A 14,997-nucleotide genomic window follows, 5' to 3' on the forward strand; every position below is an offset into this window, starting at 1 on the left:
GGGAGCAGATTTGACAGGTACCAAAGATTAGCTGACTTGGGAACATTGGGACGTGAGCTTGACTTGGACCATAGTTGTTGTCTAGATCACTTAGATTAGTAATCACTTTATTTATTCAGCTGCGAGTTGTACCAAGTTTTATTTTATGTCTAAATTGAATAAGTTGTAATAATATGTAATCGCTAAGTTTTAATTAAAGTACTTTGGTATTGTTGTACTTTGTTATTCACTACCTTGGAAAATCGAGATGGTAACAGTCCTATTTAGTTGGGAATGTCTAGCTAAAGATCAGACTCCTAATTAAATGAGGGTGTTACAGCGGGTGTGGCCGTGTGGGTACCACGGTAGCAACGTGGTTGAGGCAAGACGAATGTCCGATTTTGAGTTCGCAATTAAAGATGGAGATGGTGGTGTTGAAGAATTGTACGAGAAGTCTAACACCCGTTTTACAAATGGGGGAGTTTGATATGAATTTACACAGGGGCAAAACGGTCATAAAAAAAGATATTTTACCGGATTGTCAATTTGGGTACAATTTTTGACCTGAGAACATTTTATGGGAGTAAATTATTAAAAAGTTTTCATAAGGGAGTTATTTTTAAAAAAGTGATTTATAAAAGAGAGTAATTGTTAATTTTATGGCATATTTTGGTTTTTAACTTAGGAAAATGATAGCAACAAAGTTGACAAGTACTTTATCAGTTATTATTAGAAGACCATTGCTTTCATAGCATAACATAATACTGTCTTTTTTTTAATAGCGCAATACAATTTTGAGTACCTATAACCGTCCTTCATGTATTCCTTTAGAAGTACCACGACCTAGAACCTAACTAAACCTTTTTGTTTGAGGTTTTCAACAGTGTCTTGGATAGATACTTTAATAGGAGTGTATTCTACGCCCAATTTTTTTGATTTTCCCTTCGAAACTTGGTATGTCGACTGTAAAGGGCTGTCATCAGCGCACCTACATAGAAAGATAAAGTAATTGAATAGTGTGTTAATTATTTAAACTTAAAAAAAATACTTCCTCATTTAGCTCATTACTTTTTAAAGTGCTTTTCATAAAATAATAGAGCAAGTAACAAATACTCCCTCCTATTCACTATACTAGTTTGAATGCCCGTGCGTTGCAACGGGGTAATTAACTTATTTATAATGCAAAAAAAAAACGTTATAAGGGTTTAATGTTTACATTCTATGTCTAATGATTTGTTTACATATTATTAAAATATCTCTTTTCAAAAAAAAAAAAAAGATTAATATAGACGTGGGTTAACTCTTATTTATAATGATATAATTACCCCACCTTATACTAATCTTTACATGTGGAACAATTCTACTATTTATAAGTAATATATTCACCAAACTTGGATTATTTTTCTGATGTGGGACAATTCTACTATTTATATGTAGTATATATTCATCAAACCTACATTGTTTTTCAATGTGGGACAAATAACATACTCAGAAATACACCATCTTTTTTGCACTTAGTTCGACATCCAATCAGGTCCCGAATACCGAATACAGACAATTGCTACTCATTATATCTAATATTTATATTTAAATTTAATAATATGATCAAGTACTCTCCATTAATATTTGTACGTTGTTTTTCTTCAATAAAAAAAAAAATTAAAATAATTGAGATACGGAAATTTCCCGTAGTACCCCTTAGTTTTGTTAGATTTTCCATGTTACCCCTACTTTTAAAAATCTGCCCATGGTACCCTTGAGGTTCCATTTTTTTGCCCATGGTACCCTCTAATGTAAAAGCTGTTAAATGGACGTTAAGTTTGATGGCGTGACAATAAAATAATAATTAAAAAATAATACCCCCTTTATTGTTTTATTGGTACGGATATCTCTCTTTTAAATGCAAATTTAATTAACTATATCATTATAATATCGGAAATTTCTCATGGTAACCTTGAACTTTGATAGATTACACATGCTACCATTGACGTTTGTTTTCTATTTTTTTATCATAATTAAAATATGTGCAAATGATAAGAACCTATACTCTAATGATAGAATATTTTTTAACACAATTCTAATTATATTATTTAAACATTGTATATTTACGGATTTACCACACCTACATTATTTTTCAATATGGGACATATAAATTCTATAGGTAAAAAATATAATGATATAAAATTTTAAGAGCTCTCCAAGACAATACTTAAGCGACTCAAAAGATTTTGGGTTGATGCCTAAGTTCCAAGGATGCTCATAGAATCACCCACCTTATGCTATATTTTGATGTGGGAAAATTCTATTTTTTATATGTAGTATATTTATCACACCTATATTATTTTTCAATGTGGGAGATATAACATACTATGAAATACACCATCTTTAATATGTGCAAATTATATGAAATCTATATATACTCTAATGATAGCATTTCTTACCATGAATCTAATAATATTATTTTCATAATTTTTTTACCTACATTATTTTGTCAAATGAAATTTAAAAGTTTTTATATGAAAATTAGAAACATCACTTGAATATAAAATAACAAATACATAGTATATATTATAATAACTAAAATATTTTCCAAACATTAACTTAGGTTAGAAATCATTATTGTAGAAACATTAACTTAGGTTAGAAATCATTATTTTCCAAATATCATTATTGTATAAACTCTTTTAAGAGTTATCTCTGACAATACTTAAGGGAATCAAAAGATTTTGGGTTATGACTTCTATTTATAATCATAAGATCACCATGCCTTACGGTAATCTTCCGATGTGGGACAATTTTAATATTTATACATAGTATATTCACCACACTTACGTTACTTTTCAATGTAGGACAAATAACATACTAACTACTAAGTACACAATTTTTTTTGTACCTACTTTGAGATCAACCCAATTTAATAATGAGAAAATACAATACAATACAATATACACTCTAATGATAGCATTTTTTTGTCACAATCTAATTATATAATTTTCATACGATATTTTTTTTCAAATGAAATATAAAGTTTTTATATCAAAATAATAAACATCACTTTAATATAATATAGAAAATGTATATATATGGGACATTTCTATTATTTATACATAATATATTCACAACACCTACATTATTTTTCAATGTGAGACATATAACATAATAAAAAGTCTATATCTTTTATATCCAAAATTTTTTGGATTAATACCTAAGTTTCAAGGATACCTCCTATTTATATTTATAGAATCACCCTACCGTATACTATTATTTCAATGTGAGATACATAATTTAATTATTTAGACGTAGTATGTTCATAATGCCTACATTATTTTTCAATGTGAAGATATAACATACCAAGAAATACACGTCTCTTCTTAAAAAACCACTATTATATACATATTATTTTTCTTTGAAGGTAAAAACCACTTAGTCTCGATCATTAGATATGGATCTCTACATCGTACATATAACGACTCATTAAAGCTCTATTACGTATTCCAGAAGACAACCATTAGTAAAATCTTTAGTTTTGTATTGTGTCAGGAGACTACCATTAGTAAAACCTTTTATTTTTTGATTTTCTTGTTCAACCTTTAGTTATTTTTTTATTTTCTTGTTCATATTCTTAACTCTTTCCCGAGTAATTCCCAACGATTTCCACTTTATTTTTATATCATATCGTAGATAACGATAGAACATAAAAAATCTTAAGAGCTCTTTAAAACAATATTTATGAGACTCAAAAAATTGTGGTGGATACATAAGTTCCAAATATGCATCCTATTTATAATCATAGAATCACATCACCTTGTACTAATCTTTCGATGTGGGACAATTCTACTATTTATATGTAGTATATTCACCACACCTACTTATTTTCCAATGTGGGACAAAACATACTAAAAATTATACAATTTTACGTATTAAAAAGTACACCATCTTTAACATGTGCAAATAATATGAAATTTATACTCTAATGATAGCATTTTTTAACACAAAGCTAATTATATTATTTTCATAATTTTTTTAACAATATTTTTTTGCCAAATGAAATGTAAAAGTTTGATATAAAAATTGGAAATATCACTTGAATATAATTTAGGAAATATACATATTATAATAATTAAAAGATTTTCCACTTTATTTTTTACATCAAAAACTATACTTTCCTAAATTGATTTTTGATGATGTGGACGCTCTCAGATCGCTCGAAAAAACTCTCTTTTATATATATATATATAGATTCTTCCCCTTTCCTTTTTACACAAGAATTAAGAAAGTGAATTTGGACCACACAAAACACACTACCCCACATGCAATTTAATTTGGACCACACAAATCAACCCAAAAAAGGAAATAGGGAAGAAAACCCGAATAATCCGAATAAGGAAATACGGAAGAATATAGTGAATAGAAGGGAGTACATATTTTAGCCATTACATTCATTATATAGGCGAATTAAAGGATAACGTTTAATACAACATCAAGATACTTTGATCATTCTAATAGATAGAATAATTGATATGGAAAATATACGTGCAAAGTAATTTACGGTGCGAACTTTACAAACTATGTATATACACATATACCCCAGATGCACAAATCAATTTGTTTATCTAAGGGAACCAAATGTGTATAGCTTATGGCATGAACTCTAAAAACTCGACCATTGGACTAAGATAAAAAAAAAAGACCTAAATTAATTCCAAATCAAACCCAAAATTTCTCTCCCTCCCATCTCCTGGTCTCCCTCCCCTTATTTCCACTTTAGCACCACTGACTTTTGTTACCTTATGGCAAAATCTTGATAACCTTAGGTGACAACCAACAATCACCCGCTCTGTGGGCGACCACCTACTCCAACGGCCATGTTGGTCTCCAACATAGTCGACCCTTGCTGGTTATATTTACTTTGTCTCCTCTTCACGCCTCCCCTCATTGTTCACCTTGCCGAAGGCATGGAACTCGCTCGCTGAGGAACCCATACAGCGGCTCCTAAAACGTCTCTAAGCTGGCAAATCGGTGACAATCCCGCTAATGTAACTCATTATTCTAAAGCCTATGGTCCCACTTACATTCCCGCTTATACCAATTGCTACTACTTTTATTCTCATGGCGAAAGGTGTGGTTGTCAGGTTCGTCGATGGTGATTAAATGAGGTGGAAAAAGGTTGTGTGGGAGGTGCAATGGCGGTATTGGGGTGGTGGTTTCATAGTGTGGATAGGGGTGCCTGAGGGTGGTCGTGGATGTTGCTAGCGTGGTCTCGGTGGCTATCATGATTAATTAGTGGTAGGGTTTATAATTGTATATGTAGGGTTGATGTGGTGGGTGTAAAAGTAGTGGATTTGTGGTTGTATTCGTTGTAGGGGGTAGGGGTGGGGTTCTCCGTTCTCGGGGATGGTGGTGGGAAGTGAGGAATGATAGTTCAAGTTGGGTGTTGCGTGCATAAATTATGATTTATACGTAAATTAGAACTCCGGATACACATACCGAGATTAAATCAAGATTTATGTATCTAGAATTATATTATTAAGCGTGTGTGCATGAAAGCGGTGGATTTGTGGTGTTTTATGGTGGTGTTAGTTCCACGACATTGGTGGTGGGCAATGAACGAGGGTAACTCAACTTCGGTAGCGTATGGATAAAATATAAGAAGTATATTAGATTTATAATATACAGATATCTTATACTCTTTTCGTATCAGACCATTGATAACACTTACCTAATACGGTCGTACCACATTAATGGTAACATTCCTTATTTGGCCCACAACATTACCAAATTATTCTTATACTCATTTGATATTTACATAAAATGTCACTACATATCCACCTACCAACTCACAATTAAACCCACGATTACATACCCCACCTATTTTCTTCCCTCTTTACCCCTTCTTTTACCCTCTTTTCTTAAAAACCTCAGTTTTTACTACGTTACTATTTGTATGGTACAGAGGGAGTAACAATTATAGGTACGCATCAAACTATTCATGTTTATTTCAATTATTTCTCAACCACCTTTAAAATAATCATCAGGTAGATTTAATAACAATTATAGGTACGTATCATGTTTATTTTAATTAGTTATCAAGTACGGTAAAATAAGTCATCATTCTACATTTTATGTATATATAGGAGGTAAATTAAATGTATAATATAAGTACACATATAAAAATTATTATAGGTACATAAAATGTTATTTTCATTAGTTACCAAGTATAGCTCAATAACGTATCAGTTACATTTTGATGTATATAAGAGGTGATAAAAAAAATATAGAATAAATATATATTAATCATAATTATTAATGGATATCATGTTTATTTCAATTATTCATTAGATTTATTTCAATAACTCATCCGATTTATTATGGTGAGAACCTCTAAATATCTAAAGATTTAGAACCCTACCTTTTTTAGGATTGAGAACCCCTTAAAATAACACACTCTATTCAATACAATAGCACATATCCATTGATAAATAGCACAAAAAAGGAGAAGGGTAGGCAAAGCCGCATGGGGTGTGATTTTTTTTTTTTTTTTTTTTCACTAGGATGTTGTTAGTTTTTTACTTGTTTTTGTGTTATTTCATCAAAGAACCTGTGCTATTTCAAAAGGGACCTCAATCCTCAAATATTTAGGTCTATACACGCGCACACAGAGAGAGATGGGGGCAAGATCACTTGGGAACTAATTTACTACCAACACCACCCTTAAACTAAGGCAAAAACGAAGCTTCATCCTCACCGTCAGACCCAACAACGACATCACCATCACCCTCTCACCATCGCCATCTTCACCGCACTCCGACAACCCCTCCTTTTCATTTATATTTAAGAGTAAATGAAAAATTACTCCCTTTTATAAACCACTTTTCTAAAATAACCCCCTTATGAAAACTTTTTAAAAACTTACTCTCATAAAATATTCTCAGGTCAAAAATTGCACTCATTGGCACTTTCAGGTGAAAAATTTCTTTTTTTTTCCTGACGAAATTGCTCCTTATGTATTCTTTTATCTTTCTCTAGTCTTTTATTAGAGTAAATTATCAATTACACCCACGTCAAATGCACTTTTTTACATTTACTCCCACGTCAATTTTTTTTATAAATTACACCCAAGTTAATAGCTCAGTTTATAAATTGCACCCAATATCGGATTCCGACCACATTTCCGTCAAATTTCAATTTTTTTTGTTTAAAACATTAAATTTATGACGATTTTGCCCTTGTTCTTTTATTAAATAGGTTACCTTTCTTATAATTTTTTTTTCATACTCCATACTAAGTAAACCCACCTTCTTCTCCTTTACTCTACTTTACCTCTCAAAAACACCATTAACGACCTTTATCAAAGCTTGTGATTTCGATTAAATCCAGTACCCATCTTTTTTCATGTGCCATTGATTACTAAATCACAGTGAACATCTACAAGTCCCACCAAACACACATATATACAGCAAAATTATTAAAAACCAATACATTTGCCAAATAAATACCTCTAAATCACATGTTCTACAAAATGGAGTTTGATTTTTACGGTTGCCATTGATTTCAATTATTATTCTCATGTTCTACAAAAAACAAATCTACAAAATAAAGTATAGCCACTACCCATTCTTGCTATTGATTACAAATCTACAAAGTGGAGGATAGTTTTGATTTTTACGGTTTTTTGGTGTGCAGATTCAATAAAGACGGGAATTAATGGAAAGAGGGGTACTTTTATTAAGGGGAAATAATTAGAAGTAAAATGGAGGAGATATTAATTAAGGTTGGATCAATGCTTATTGGTTTTAATTTGTGTATGGAGTATATGTGTTTGGATTTTTTATTTATTTGGTAAGGAAAAAATGATTGAAATCGGGGAAGGTTTCATGGTTATTGATGTAATGGAGGAGGAGGAAGATGAAGTTGTAATGGAGGAGAAAGATGAAGCTCAAAGGTGGGACCCGTCTAGGTTTGAGGGGAAATTAGGTTGAGAGGAGGAAATAACTCAAAAGTCACACAAAATCAGACTAATAGACTCGGGGGCAAAATTGTCATTTCATAATTTTTTTCGCCGGAAAATGGGGTTGGGTGCAATTTATAAACTGAGCTATTAACTTTGGTGTAATTTATAAAAAATATTTGACGTGGGAGTAAATGTAAAAAAGTGCATTTGACGTGGGTGTAATTGATAATTTACTCCTTTTATTATGTCATCCTCTCATTCAACCATTTCATCAATCCTCCTTCTTCTTCATCTTCTTCAACTATCCAAGCAACCCAGATCAAAATTTGTGCTCCACCCAATTTCATCAATTAATCCTTCTTCTTCTTCTTCTTCTTCTTCTTCTTCTTCTTCTTCTTCTTCTTCTTCTTCTTCTTCTTCTACTCTGACACTCATTTATTACTCTTTCTCCTTCTTAAAATCCTCATTTTCCTTAACTTTCTACTTCAAAACATAAAGGGTTTTCAAATTTCTTCTCCAATTGAAAAACCCAATTTTTATTTTTCGTTCTAACCCTCCCCCCCGATTTTTCCGGGTTTATTCAACCGACACGCTTTAGTAATCAAAATAGCAGGTTTTGGGATCATTTTCATTGAAAAATCTGATACAAGCGCCCAAAAATGCGGGTAAACTGCCCCCTTGACCTCGTTTTCCAGGTGGTCTGATTTGTTCAAATCAAGCAAATGAAGCGGATGCGGCCTGATTTGATTGTTTGCGTGGGATAAGTGATGAACTACCCGCGGATTTGAGTGTTCCAGTGATAGGTGAAGGAAATAAAGGGTACTGGTTTAGGATTGAGCATTCGAGACAGATTCGAATTCCGAAGAATGCTAAGCGAATTGTTATGGAATTGTATGCCTCCGACCTTGTAGATGATAAGTTTTGGTACTCTAATCCTCCAAATGAGTACATTCAATTGATCCCGAACATCAATGCCCAGAGTAAACAAACAGCAAGAACAAACAAACAACAAAAACAAGATGAAGTATATAAAAACATAAAGAAGGGCAGTTTCGTCATAAAATTAGGTATTTAAACAGAAAATTTAAATATTGACGGAATATGTCACCGGATTGTCCAAATGGGCGCAATTTTTGACCTGAGAACATTTTATGAGAGTAAATTATTAAAAAGTTTTCATAAGGGAGTTATTTTAGAAAAGTGGTTTATAAAAAGGAGTAATTGTCAATTAACTCGGAAATAACTATACTATTCACTTATTCGGAAGATTCCTACCCGGAAATAGTGTTTGAGGGTCGGATATTACAGCACGAATGATTTTTGTGATGGTAAATCGACGTTAGAGAAGGAAATAGGATTTGTGCAAGGTTAGGATGGTCAGCATTGGCACTGCACGGTGTCAACTACGTCAGAGATGTGCTGATGTAGGGAGTGATGTCTGGTTAAGATACAATGAAAGTGATAGATAAGTGGAAGTTAAGGGTTATGGAGTGAAGGTGGAGGGTATATTTCACTATGGAACATGGTGTAGTGCGTTAATTTGTTGAATCCGACCCTTTCAAAATTTGTTCGTAAATTAAAAAGACCCCGCATAACTTCAAATATAATGGTTTGAATGAGGACTCACAACCATTTTTTTTAAGTTCACTCATTTGAACGTGGCTTTACTAGCTAAGCAGCAGGTGAACATGAATTAATATGACTAAAATAAACAATAACTCACTTATTATTGGGAAGTGCAAGAGAAGGATATAGTTCGCGCAATATCTCCATAATATGAGCGAAGTGCGTAACGCTCTCGACTAGGCAGTACCTCCCTTGTGCTGTTGGAACCTCTAATGCAAGTATATGTGCAATCGCCACATCTTTGACATCAACCCAACAAAAAGTTGCATTTGAACATTTTTTTTCCCCTGCAGTTATATTCCAAGTTTTCTATGTTTCAATATTTGAAGATAAAAAACCAAAATGTAGTAAGAAATAGACAAGGTTGGACTACCATTGATATAATTGGATATTGTAGCTACACTTTCATTAAGAATTGGTTGCAACATTGGTCCTAGAACTGTTCCTGGATTTATTGAGACCAAGTCAATATTATTCTGTTTTGCAAACTTCCATGCAGCTTCTTCAGCCAATGTCTTTGAGAGCGCATACCACTTCTGTTAGCCCAAAAGTTTCAAAAACAAAGATACCTATTAATAGGAATATTTATAATAGTTGGGCCTTCAACCATTACCTTAAGGTTTTGGTTGAGTTGGTTCATCTATCATGGTATCAGAGCCAGTGTGACCGAAGGTCACGGGTTCAAATCCTGGCAACCTCAAAAACTCCTCAAAAACTCGAAGTGGAAACCCAGCACACGGCAACTAACCACTCTTCAAGCCCAACGGGCATTTGAGTGAGGGAGCGTAATAGGAATATTTATAATAGTTGGGCCTCAACCATCACCTTAAGGTTTTGGTTGAGATGGTTCATCTATCACCTATTACTAGTTAGTATTAATAGAAGTCGTGTTAACTACTTGTGAGTCTATGTCTGACATTTCTAGGTAAAAGAAAAAGATGATAAAGCTATATAAACTCATAAGTAGGGATGGCAATAGGTAGGGTCTGGGTAGGGTCCGCCTAGACCCGGACCCGACCCGAGATTTTTCCTTTGGATCCGTACCCGACCCAGACCCGCAAGGGTCTAAAATTTGAGGACCCATACCCGGACCCTATGGGTAAGGGTAGGGTCTGGTCTACCATGGTCCGAGTTTCAGCCACTTTAGTAACAAGATTAACAGCTATTGGGTCTATAATATTAAAAAAAAAAAAATCATACTACTTTAACATTATGAGTTTATTAATCTGCCGTTAATGGTGGTTGTCGGTCGTCGGCCGACTATTAGAGAGATGGTTGTCAGTCGCGTATCAGTGCTGTGGTGGTGGTTTTCTTGTGACAGTGGTGGAGTGGTGGTATTGTCAGAAGAGTTTGGTTGGGTTTTATCACTTTATGGGATGAGGGAAGAGAAAGAGACTTTAGTTGGGTTTCTACAAATCGCCATTATGAATTCAGAAAAGTTGTAATTTTGATTTTTTTTCTTTAATAAAGGGTCTAAGGGTTCGGGTATGGGTCTCATAACTTAGACCCTAACCTGACCAAATATTTTCTTAAGACCCATACCCGACCCATACCCATTGGGTCTGAAAAAATGAGACCCATACCCGACCCGTTAGGGTCCGACCCTCAGAGTCTGGGTCGGGTCCCCGACCCACTGCCATCCCTACTCATAAGGCTTGGACCTAACACTTAAACTATATTTATCCACCGACTTAATATATATTTTAACAGTAAAATATTATTATTTTATCTTTTAAGATTCAATTCAGACTCTTTTCTTTCTCTCACATTATCTCTTAGACTCATCAAAAATCTCAATAATAATATACCGGTGAATAGTTTACATGCTTATTTTGTGAGGGAGAAATAAAGAAAATGTAAACTATTGACTGGGATGGAGTAAGTAAATTAAATGTGTGACGATACACAAATTCTTGTTTCAGACGGACACTTTTGGTCTTATTTGTCAGACGGATAAAATGTTGCCATTTTTTAAGAAAATGTAACCAATTAATTCACAAAATGTTATGACTAGAGGTGTCATTTTTTTACCCTGAAAATGATGTGAACAATAATGGTAACATGTTATAAAAAAATAATAACATTTTATTGTAAAATGATGACATGTTACCCGTCTTATTTCAGATAAAAAACAATGGTCTTAAGAAAAACGGACCGGTGACATACCGCCCTTTTCTTACAAAAGTCTTGATCAGAGAACCAGGTTTCGTCGACCACCACATTTGGACCTTTTAGTCTTTCTGAATTTTTAACTGCGGCAATTGAAGATGTCAAAATTACTCTTCTAACAGTAGGTGCTTTGCAACAAGAGGACAAGACATTAAGCGTTCCCTTGATTGCCGGATCAAGAACATCAGCCTGAAAGATTGATCAATGAATAAAGCACACAGTAGCTATATAGTTGTTGTAGCTATAATGATACGGCTTCTACTGCTTTAAATGGCAGTTACCATTTAAGTTTAGTGAATGACAAAACGATAAGAAAGGAAAGCCAAATAATCGAAGAAAAGCGCATATGTGAAATGTGATAGATTTGGGAAAAATGATACGAGTACTTCGTTATACTAAATGAATAGTATAAGATTTCGCACAGGGCCACCGAAATCTTAGGGACGGCCCTGATGAGAGAGTAGATTGGAGAGCAAGTGGGGGAGAGATTGTGAGAGGTCATTTTAAAAAGACGATTATATGCGAAACTTATTAAAGTACACAAATTCCGATAAAGCGTAAGGATGAATAGAAAGCGAACCTGGGGATCATGGATATTGAAAATAACAGGAGAAGCAGTGTGGAAAACAGCATCACACCCAAATATAGCTGCATCAAAGGAGCCCTCCTCCAATAAATCTGCTTTGAATAAGTTAAGTCTCTCTTTTGCACCCTCTAATTCCATCAAATGTCTTGTTTTTGTTTTCTCATCTGTTTGTTTGCCCAAAAGTAGACATCCTTTAAAATTAAGAAAGTGATTTATAAATAGGTTGTATTCTCTTGTTAATAAAATTTAAGCTTTTCCATAATTCTTATTATGCTCTTATATAATGCTTGGTCATTAGCATTCTTACATACAACCGAACAAGTGAACAAGGATATAAGACCATCCCCGAGCAAAAGTTCGACTTAATCGGGTCAATTAGAATTTTACTCTTAATCACTCCTTATTAACTTGACACATGTTCACCCTCCCAAGCAAAAGGTCACGACCTGAGTCAATTAATCCAACCATTTTCCACTTTATAACATTTTCAATCATTTTCTACACTCTACCCCACTAAAACCTCTCTCTTACTTTTTTTCAATTATTATTTACTAACTAATTATACACAAGTTTTTATTGTAATTTTAAAAAAATAAAAGTACTCCAATATATTAAACATTAATTTAATGACGTACACTTCGGAAAAAAATTATTAAATAACAAAGTTAAAATTTAATAATCGAAAAGTCGATTTCATTGACAATAAAAAAATCGCATACATAATTAAAAAAACCGCATACATAATTTGAGCAATTAAAAAAAGCCGCATACATTAACAAAACCGTATACATAATTAAAAAAACCGCATACATAATTAAAAAAGCCGCATACATTAAAAAAACCGCATACTCTTTGTACTTTTAATGTTAATATATTAGTTTAAATTTTTTTATTGAATTTTAAATATTGTAACCAATTACAATTTGACACATGTAAGGTCAATTCTTGGGTCAATTTGAGCAAGTGAAGGTCACCAATTGACCTCTTCTCACCTTTTCAACCTTTGCGTCATCCTAATCTTTTACTTAAATGTGGATTAAGGTGATCTTTCACCAATTGACCCCCCAATTGACCTTGCTTGGGGTGGTCTAATAGACGACACGGGCATGACATGGATAAAATGCTGCCTAATGTTGGATTTATATGTAGTATATTATATATATACCGAAACTTATACTCCCTCTGTCCCGGTCATTTGTTGTCCTTTTTCATATTGGGGTGTCTCAATCATTTGTTGTCCTTTCTATTTTAAGAATGAACTTAAAGAGTAATTTGATCATTCTCATTCAATTTGTTCCACTTGTCATTTAGTTATTGGTCATCTCCTCTTTTCTTAGTTTTTGTACCAAAATGAAAGGACAACAATTAATCGGGACGGAGGGAGTAATTTTTTCTGCTTGAAATACATTATGACATGTACTCAAGCTAAAATATCTGTTTGAGTGAGGTATTTATTAGACACAAAGGATCTGTTTGGATGAGGAGTTTTTAGCAGGGGTGTCTGAAAGTAAATGGAGGTTCGGTGTACCATAAAGAAAAAAATGAGGCCATAAATATGAATGTATAAGTGTACTACATGTTGAGGTTTGTATTGAATTTTATCCGTAAAACTTATAAATTCAGTGACCAAAACTGGAGGCCCGGGTTACGCCGCCCGTTATCGCTCAGAGTATTAGACGAATGCTCAGAGTATTAGACGCCCATGCTGTTTAGATAACACAAATAGGAAAAGAAAAAAAATAGAAAAAAACTCTTTTTCTCAATTTTCCGTCCTTTTCATTCCCTTCTCTTGCTTTGCTTTCCCTTTTTCATAGATTGGTAAACGGATCAATTATGTCCCATGTCGGGTGTGGGTTGGATCGGGTTATTTTGCAAATGCTAGAATTCGGCCAGGTTTGGTTATTTTACGTTTCGAGTCAACTTCCAGCCATTTGTTAGGGTGTGAGTCAAGTTATTTGGATCAATTTTGCCGGGACTATTAACCACCTTTATTTGTTATAAGACTATTTTGAAAAGATACACCAATATTTAGAATACTTTTGAGTTAAGATATTGTTTGGATTCAAATGAGAAGAATGCGTACTCTGTAATATTTAAAGGAAAAATAAAAAGAGAGAGAGATTTACTCCTTACGAGCGAAACGAAGAGCAGCATGAACAGTATAACCACGGATGAGTAAAAGCTTGACTAGCCATGAAGCAATGTAACCTGATGCTCCAGTCACGCAAACCACTTTCCCTCTTCCACTCATTTTATCTGTCTTTTTTTTTTAGACAGATTTTTTTTTTATCTGTCTTTTGTTTCTTCATTATCTTTGCTCTTCTTTTTCTTATATTACTCATGCCTATGCCTATGCCTATGCCTATTGGATTAGGTGACATTATTTGTTTAATTGTAAACATAAAATTAGTCATATATATATATATACACACACACAAATTCTTGTTTGTGACGACACATATCCGTCACTCTTGAGTGACGGATACCATTTTACTCCCTCCATTCAACTTCACTTTGCAGGTTTCTCTTTTGCACACTATTCACAAGCGGACATTCAACTTCAATTTTCTCTCGATACATAAGTTAAAATATATTCATGTGAGATCTTATTTGATTCGTCTTTAAGAGTACTTTAAAAATATCTAACTTTTATAATTTTTACAAATACGTAGCTAAAGATATTTAC

The 14,997-nt window shown here is 33.3% G+C and overlaps 1 protein-coding gene across 3 annotated transcripts; it reads right to left on the minus strand.

The window, feature by feature from the left end:
* Positions 1-683: 683 nt before the first annotated feature.
* Positions 684-14,671, minus strand: LOC141587047 (phenylacetaldehyde reductase-like). Of its 3 annotated transcripts, none has more exons than XM_074408465.1 (6): positions 14,445-14,671; positions 12,306-12,502; positions 11,723-11,914; positions 9,930-10,092; positions 9,654-9,843; positions 684-967 (listed from the first exon to the last, which is right to left on the minus strand). In XM_074408465.1, exons 1-6 carry the CDS (start codon positions 14,560-14,562, stop codon positions 823-825), a joined length of 1,005 nt encoding a protein of 334 aa, XP_074264566.1. In that variant the 5' UTR covers positions 14,563-14,671; the 3' UTR covers positions 684-822. The 3 variants fall into 3 exon arrangements, with proteins under 3 accessions (XP_074264566.1, XP_074264567.1, XP_074264568.1); XM_074408466.1 differs by having other exon boundaries at positions 12,306-12,475; positions 14,445-14,670; XM_074408467.1 differs by having other exon boundaries at positions 12,306-12,475; positions 14,438-14,571.
* Between the last annotated feature and the right edge of the window lie 326 nt (positions 14,672-14,997).

Source organism: Silene latifolia, chromosome 6 (genome assembly GCF_048544455.1).
Source record: "Silene latifolia isolate original U9 population chromosome 6, ASM4854445v1, whole genome shotgun sequence".
Lineage (NCBI taxonomy): Eukaryota > Viridiplantae > Streptophyta > Magnoliopsida > Caryophyllales > Caryophyllaceae > Silene > Silene latifolia.